The following is an 8,613-nucleotide window of genomic DNA, read 5'->3' as shown; positions in this document are numbered from 1 at the left end:
TGTTTATTTTTATTTTTTTTGAAGGGTCCCATTCTCTCTCCTACTCTACTAGTAGTAGTACCACCTTTTGATCGGAGTACATTCAAAAAAAGAAGCGGGAAATTTGAAAGACCTGGCCAAACAATTGTGCTGGATAGCGACCCAAGAAGACGTCGCAATCCGGTGGCCCACACCCCATTAATCCAACCCCGTACGCCACACGTCCCCCTCTCTCTGTTTTCCTTCGCCCCGAAGTAACCCCCACCTAAAGTCTTCTTTATCTACGGTTCTTAACTTTCCATACAGTATTACTCCCTCCGTTTCAATTTGTTTATTCAATTTTGACATATATGTTTTTTAAAAAATTATTTATATATCACAGTCTATAATATTTTACATAATTTTAAAAATATCATATTTTAAATCTAATTGAAATTTATTAAATAAAATTCATATTAAGTATAAAAAATATTATAAATTAGAACATATAAACAATTTTGTAAGACAGACCAATAAATCAAGACGGAAGGAGTATTTCTTAAAATCCGTTTGTTTTAAAATTTTAAATTCTAATCATTATCTTATTTTTTTTCAATCATTATCCTCAATTGCTAATATTCTTGCACCCCTCCTTCCCTATTTATATATATATAGAGGATAAAAGAACACTTGTTCTTCTTCTATTCTACAAGTATTTACTACTTGTTGGTTAATTTTATTTTAGAAATGAAAGTAATTATCCAGATGAACATAAATAAACATAAGCACCAAAACAGAAGTTCATTCATTGACATTAAACAAAAAAAGTTATGCAGTAAATCCGTTGTGAAAATGCAAGTTGATCGAACATTTGTAATTAACCTATTGTTCGGAACACTAATATAATACAATAAAAAAATGGGTCAGATTACTTATTTTTACCAAATTAAAATTTTTGATGAAGTAATTTTTGAGGAAGTACCCGTATTCCCATCATTTGAATAAAAGCAAGGAATTCTTTCTGACAAGACAAATATTACTATGCTAATTAACAGCTTGGATTATCAAAAAAGGGTCCAAGTATATAATAAACTGCTACATGATGGTCCCATTTCAGGAGGGAAGATGAATTCCAAAGAAAAAATGTGAAAATTACTACTACTTTCATTTACAATTGGGAAAATTACTCAAATGGTCCCTGTACTTTGGTCTTTGTGTCACTTTGGTCCCTATAGTTTTAATTGGCTCGATTTTAATCCTATAGTTTTGATTTTGTGCCAATTAAGTACAATCACTAACTTCCATTTCCTCCTACTAACGGAACCAATTGTGCAAATTGCACTTGACCCCCTGTGATTTGCACTTGGTATAAATTTCCCCTTATTCATTTAGAAACTTCAACATAACCTATAGTGATTTTGTATATTAAAGTGAATCGTTACATTCGTTAATAACAATTTATTTATTCTACTTTTGTTAGTTTTGAGTCAAATATTTCTTGAATTATTTATTTGTCTTGACTAGAGGAACGCAAAATGTAAAAAGTAATATTTGACTTCTCTAAGTCGCTAAGTACAAATATAAACCAACATATATTCGGAAAGTTTTGTCGTGTCTCAATCCCAGTGTCGGAAATTACTCTTGCATCTCGTTGTCAACTTCTTCCGAAACCACCATATCCAAAGCTCACAAAACCATGAAGTGGTGCTAACAAAGAACTATATACTATAGTTTATAAATACATACATATTTATGTCTGTATTGTATTATTTTTTTGGTAAGTGAACTTTTCTTAGAATTTTGGACATAATTTTTTACTTTTTTTCATTCCTCTTGTTAAGACTATTAATAACCTAAAAAAATTGGGTTAAGAAAAATTAATCAGAACAAAAAATGAATGTTGATAGTTTGAAATTTAATCCAATTTTTTGTTCTGATAAATTATAGTATATAATTTTTTGTTTGCACCACTTCATGGTTTTGTGAGCTTTTGATATGGTGGTTTCAGAAAAAGTTGACAACGAGATGCAAGAGTAATTTCCGACACTGGGATTGAGACACGACAAAACTTTCCGAATATATGTTGGTTTATATCTGTACTTAGCGACTTAGAGAAGTCAAATACAACTTTTTACATTTTGCGTTCCTCTGGCCAAAACGAATAAATAATTAAAGAAATATTTGACTCAAAACTAACAAAAGTAGAATAAATAAATTGTCATTAACGCATGTAACGATTCACTTTAATATGCAAAATCACTATAGGTTATGTTGAAGTTTCTAAATGAATAAGGGGAAATTTATACCAAGTGCAAATCACAAGGGGTCAAGTGCAATTTGCACAATTGGTTCCGTTAGTAGGAGGAAATGGAAGTTAGTGATTGTACTTAATTGGCACAAAATCAAAACTATAGGATTAAAATCGAGCCAATTAAAATTAAAGGGACCAAAGTGACACAAAGACCAAACTATAGGGACCATTTGAATAATTTGCCCTTTACAATTTGACAACACCCTCAAGTTTTACCAACATACGATGGAAAAGGGAAACTACCAAAAACAAACCACCGGGGCCGAGAGAGAGAGAGTTTCAACAGTAAAACATAGTAGCAGGAATTATTTGCTTGCAAATGGGGAAATACATGGAGAGGACTAACGATAACACAGAACCCAAATACCCAAACCAGACTTATTTAGTACTCCTATTTTATTTATTAGTAGCAGAGATAGATAGACTAGGACCAGAAACCAACCTTCCCCACAGGTTACCCCACTTTACTACCTCTTGTTGTTCCTTTCCAGCCTACAAAAACCTGCAATCTCCAAATTAAAACCCACTTGGATCTCTTATTAGTAGTTTTTTTGACTTCTTCCCCTAACTACCACTACCAGTCTACTCCATACACTACACAACATACAGTAATATACTCTACTCCTACTACAGTAGTGGAGTAGTAATTTCTTGGCCTAACAATAAAGAAACCAAACAACATCACTATCACATCCTTGTACTACTTACTAGTACTACCCTTTTACCTTTCTTTCTTTCTTTCTAACTTACTCTAGATCTGCTGCTGCTTCTTTTTTCTTTTTCCAACACTGTCAAATGAGAATTTCGAAACGATTGGAGGAGAGTGGAATTAAATTAATACGTCCACTCCTGGGGGAGAAGGCACAAATCGTGACTCCTCCTCCTCCTCCTCATTCCCCCTAGTTCTGGCCTTATTATACTCCACCTCTGCTGATTCAACATCGCATTTCTCATGATCAAATTATCTGCAAATCAAAAACTCAGTATTATCATTACGAGTATCAAAAACCACACACACTGTCAAAAATCAATGGAAAATTCTAAAATCAGCCCATTGGGCTGACGATAATAGATGTGAGAATGTATATTAAAAGATGTAAAAAGTGCACAGAAATACGTGTTTTTCTTGTCTTTTAGTGTGTTTATCGTCGGCCCAGTGGGCTAACAATAGCAAGACCGAAAAACAATATATACTGGAGTACTGTCAGCAAAGGGAATGTTTTTCTTCCCTCCAGAGTTTGTTCCCCTTACCAATAAAGGGCCTTGAGTAGTAGTAGTAGTATTTAATTCCCCTTTAATTTTGATTTTATTGGAAAGGCATAGTATGACATTAGGATGGTCTCACAGGCCCAACAATCACCAATAAAAATGTATTGCGCGACGCTTGTAGCTGCACACACTCATTCTTTGGACCTACTAAAGTCGAGCCAAATCGTGATTTGGGGGGGGTGGGGGGGGGGGCGCAAAAAACAATGATAGCAGATAAAGCTAATGGTTTGACACGCTAAGCTAGAAAATTTTAAGAACATCTCAATGATTTCGGCTTGCAATTTGGAGCGCTAACCAATTGGAACGACGCAGCAACTAAAATCTACTATAGTATAGATTAACGAAAATTCTAACTCCACGCCCACTTACACATCCATTTACACACCCCCACTCACAATAGAGATGGGGCCCACATATACTGAGTGTAGTGTATGCAGGCTCCACCCTTATTGTGAGTGGAAATGTGTAAATGGGTGTGTATTTGGGTGTGGAGGTATAATGATTGATAAATTAAAAGATTGTTGATGCAATAAAAACAACAGTAAGTTAACACTGAAGTGCAATCTATGATGTAGTGGTACAATACGCGTGCGTCTACATCCATGCGTGTATGAAGAATCGAAGATGCGAGTGCAGTGCGAGCAAATTCATATTGGAATACCGTATTCCGGGCCGAAAGCATTGTTAAATTGGGGTTGGGCCTGGGCCTGGGACTGCGAAGCCATGTTGTCAAAATTACTATTGTTCAGAGCCTGGACAACCCTAGCTGGGAGTAGGGCAGCTGAACAGCCTGCGTACATAAATAAAGAAAAAGTTGATCGAAACAGAGAGGACATGTTCAAATTGACAGTTTAAACCACATCAACATCAAAATTGCTTTTGGCAGATATCCATCGAGTAAATGTAATCATCCATGATCTTGTGATTACGATTGAGAGCGACTAGTTATACCCTACATCTAGGAAAACAAAGTCTCGGGCTGGGAGAATCGGGCTACTTTTTCCTAGTCAAAATTGGGATCCAAAGAAAATCTTTCAAAGGAGGATGAAAATGCTTTCCTTAGTGCATTTGGTTAATAATCTAAACAGAGTACACACCTCGACTTTACAGGGGGAATGGGTGATGTTTCAAATCCATTTCCATTTTTAAAAAAAGATACCCGGAGAATACAAGATGCAAAATTATTGGTCATTAGGACGTTTCGTGAGAATTGTATCCTCAAAAAATAAGAAGAGAGCAAAAAAATTAAAAATCTTATTTTCCTTCCTGTGCGAAAACTAAGGAAAGTTTTAAGAAAAAATCCTTTCCGATGTTTGTTTTTTCGGTAATACAGGAAGTGTCCGGAGCCAACCTGCGTGAATCGAACTTTGAGATTCTAAGAGAGAGCAAATCCAAGTGAAGTTTCACGGCACAGTGAAATATTTCGTATCATTTTTCACCCATTTTCCTTCTGAATGTAGTACAACTATTTTCTTTTACTTCTCTTTTCTCCGAATTTCAACGAGTTCCAAAAGCAGCCTCACTAATCACTATCCTCTGTTTTTCTCGGCAACCAAACAAACACGAAAACCAAACTAGTAATAATGGACTCAAAAGGAAACAAACTTCCAAAATTTAAGAAAAAACAAATAAACCAAGAAACATCCACAACACTTGTCTACATGTAGAACCCTTTCATATACCTGGCTTCTTCCGACACTCTGAAGGGTTGTTGCTTCCATATCTACGAGGTAAAAACACACCAGTACCAGCGCACTCCCTCTTCCCTCCAGATCCGCCGAGGAAAACCGCTCTCATCCCCGACCCACCGCACTGCCGCCGCTGACTTGGGTGGTTCTGCCTCTGGACTTGCACGGGAAGCCATGGAGATTCAGACAAACCCACTTGCCTTTCATACCCCCCACTACTACTCTGGAACCCTTGTTGCTTTGACGGGATTTGCCTTCCCCAAATACAAGACCACTGTTGTTTCAGCACTTCCTCCTTTCTCAAATTCCCAAGCTGTCAAACAAGAAAAGATAACAAATTCCATTAAAAAGATCACAAAGGGGACAACAATAGATACAAACATCAACTCCAAAGGGTTGGCCAAATAGTCTTGGCCTGAGATTTTGGAGTTTGCTCTTCCTAAGGTGTCAGATACGATTCTCGTTGCCAACAAGAATGTCCTCTGACACCTTTCATTACCCCACACACACACTAAAAAATAGATACAAATATCAGGAAAAATGTGTCATCAGAGGAAAAAGGGACAGAGAGGCTCACGTGATTTGGATGTGAGAGGGTATGAGAGTTGGACTGATTTGCATAGAATGCGGTGTTGGGGTTTCTCACAGGGTGAGAAGGGTGTTGGATGGGAGTGAGAATCTGAGTGGGGGAGAGGCCTTCGCCATTCATCTTCAGCCTTGCCAGCTGTCCCGCCGCCGCCGCCGCCGCATACATCAAATCCCAACCGTCGTTGTTCCCACCCAATGGCGTCGGGCTGACGGACCAGCTTCCGACCGCGCTCAGAGTCGACTGCGGCGAACCGGAAACGGCCCACGATTTCTGAGTCAACACGGATGCAAAATCAGGACCCATTTTGACGAAATCGATACATACCAAAGCGAACAAGAAGAAAAAAAACATATATACCTCCAGATTTTGCTGAGCAGAAGTGATTTTGAGGGCTTTCTCGTTGAGGGAGGAACGAGCGAACCGGCGGGCCAACCCGGTGAGTAGGTCATCCTCGTTGCTCTCCGTCTCGGTTGAGCCCACAACCGACTCAACGGGGGAACTGAGCAGAGACGAGCCAAACTCGTACGGAAAGTCAGTGGGGAAGCCAAAATTGGTCGCGAAAGCAATGTTGTTTTTGTTTAAGTTTTCTTTGCCCATGAGCATGTCGTCGGCGGTAAGGAACTCCGACGGAAGCCAAAAATCTCTGTTGTTCATGGCGCCAGTCATGAGTGAAACAACCCAAAATTGAAAGAAGTCGGGGAGAGAGAGAGAGAGAGACAGGCGCGGGGGGGGGGGGGGGTTGTGGTGTTTGACGGCCGTGATGAGCATTTGTTGCTGGTTGGGGAGGATTTAATAATGAAATCAAATTAGTTGTGTTTGGTCTATCTGAAAGGCATAGGGGGCCCCAACAGAAGCAAGGGAGAGGATAAGACGAGGGTAGTGAGAGAGCGGGGGAGAGAGACAGAGGAGAGAGGAGGGGAGTGTAGAATGTTGAGGACTGCGTGCTTTAGTAGTACTACAGTATTATTTAAGGTTTAAACTTTGTTTATAAAATGGAACATGGTTTGTAGGATATGGTTTTATTCTGAGAATACTGATAACTGATTTCTCAACAACAGAAACAAACCTCATGAAAGTTAACTTTGATGCAGATAGTTTAAACAAGAAAACAGTAGCTGATGAAAGGTCGTGCGTTTGAACACACTACGTCTTGCGTCAAATTAAGTGCTTCAATTTTTAATGGAAAATTTATAGAAATGGTTCTCCTAATTTCACCTGAGTCTCATTTCCGTTCTCCAAGTATTTATTACAACTCTTTTGACCTTTAAGTTTGGTTTTCGTACCAAATTGGTCCAATTGATAATGTTTGTCAGCCAAACTGGAAGGAAAAAATTAGATTGAGGGCAGACATTATCAATTAGACCAACTTGGTACGAACTGCAACTTCCAAACTGACATCAATATGATTTTTTCCATCCAGTTTGACTGACAAAAGTTATCAATTGGATCAATTTAGTACAAAAATCAACCTTGAAGGTCAAAAGAGTTGCAATAAATACTTAGAGGATAAAAATGAGACTCGGGGTGAAACTATGAGGACCATTTATATAAATTTTTTATTTTTAATTCATTTAAACCAGTGCGAAGAAATGATTATTTTAATCATTTTAGTCTAAAAGACCATAATTAATTTTTGGCTTTAGGATTCTCATATGGAAAGCCCTAAAGTATTGTTATTCATTTGGTTCTACAGCTTTTTTAGGACTCTCATATGAGAGTCTCAAAATTAAAAATTAATTATGACTTTTTAGAATAAAATTATTGAAAATATAAGATCTTCACCCCGGTTCAATCAGATTCAAAATCGGAACAATAATTTTTTTAACCATCTTTAATTTTTTTAAACGTTTAATATTAAAAAATATGGTTAAAAAATTAAGTGTTTCTTATTTTGAATCTGTTTGTACCGGTGCGAATATCTTATATTTCTAATCATTTTATTCTAAAGTGTGATAATTAATTTTTGACTTTAAAACTCTTAAATGAAAGCCCTAAGAAAACTCTAGAACCAAATGAATAGCAAATATTTTAGGGCTTTCATATGAGAATTTTAGAGTTAAAAATTAATTATGACCATTTATGATAAAATGATTAGAAAAATAAGATATTCGCACCGAATCAAACGGATTGAAGATTTGCACTTAATTTTTTAACCATATTGTATAATATATAAGTTGGGGGAACAGTGTCTTTCCCTACTCAAACGACGACGTTTTGGGGATAATTTGACGTGTGCTGCAAAGTACTTATTTACGGTAGAGCCGGAAATAAGTTTTCCCCGTTTAAGAAATAGTGATCCTAATCATTTGTAGAATATGTCGAGTTGGGTTTTTTTTTTTTTTGTTTCCGACATCGGTTATTATATGAATGAAATACAAGCCTACGGCTTTTTTTGTTTGTCCTTATACAATTTTTTTAGCATTGTAAAAGTTTATGTCAAATAATTTGTAAATTGTAGATTCTTCTAGATGAGAGGAATTGAAAATGGACTTTTATCTCACTTTTAAAAAAATATATCTAGTTTTTAGCATTTTTAGCCAAAAAATTTGGGCCAAAAGTGCTAAAAAAAGTCTGGACTTACTTTATTTTTTTTTTTTTTGGAGAAATTTGGCCGAATGCAAGTGTAAATAGAGGGTTGGAGTTTCCAACAAAATTTGAGTGTTCATATCTTATTGTACAACGCAAGTTATTCATATACTTCTCGTATCCTATCAAATCTATACTGTATATCTATCTATCTATACTATATATAATATATATTATAAGAATGTAGTTACTTAAAATAAAATCAAACTCTC

The 8,613-nt window shown here is 36.5% G+C and overlaps 1 protein-coding gene across 1 annotated transcript; it reads right to left on the bottom strand.

The window, feature by feature from the left end:
* Positions 1-2,438: 2,438 nt before the first annotated feature.
* On the bottom strand, positions 2,439-6,754 carry LOC131320477 (uncharacterized). The gene is made up of 5 exons (XM_058351196.1): positions 6,173-6,754; positions 5,804-6,085; positions 5,221-5,539; positions 4,200-4,328; positions 2,439-3,234 (listed from the first exon to the last, which is right to left on the bottom strand). Exons 1-5 carry the CDS (start codon positions 6,581-6,583, stop codon positions 3,104-3,106), a joined length of 1,272 nt encoding a protein of 423 aa, XP_058207179.1. The 5' UTR covers positions 6,584-6,754; the 3' UTR covers positions 2,439-3,103.
* Between the last annotated feature and the right edge of the window lie 1,859 nt (positions 6,755-8,613).

This window comes from Rhododendron vialii, chromosome 3a (genome assembly GCF_030253575.1).
Source record: "Rhododendron vialii isolate Sample 1 chromosome 3a, ASM3025357v1".
Classification (NCBI taxonomy): domain Eukaryota; kingdom Viridiplantae; phylum Streptophyta; class Magnoliopsida; order Ericales; family Ericaceae; genus Rhododendron; species Rhododendron vialii.
This window is presented reverse-complemented; position numbering and strand designations above follow the sequence as displayed.

What these genes read in the sequence shown, in the direction of transcription:
- LOC131320477 (XM_058351196.1), bottom strand. Translation starts at nt 6,583, where the DNA reads ATGCTCATCACGGCCGTCAAACACCACAACCCCCCCCCCCCCCCGCGC. An exon ending in CCCTCTCACATCCAAATCAC is followed by an intron (nt 5,540 to 5,803) that starts GTGAGCCTCTCT and finishes CTTGTTTGACAG; the next exon opens with CTTGGGAATTTGAGAAAGGA. An exon ending in TGCTTTCGGCCCGGAATACG is followed by an intron (nt 3,235 to 4,199) that starts GTATTCCAATAT and finishes TTTGATTTGCAG; the next exon opens with ATAATTTGATCATGAGAAAT.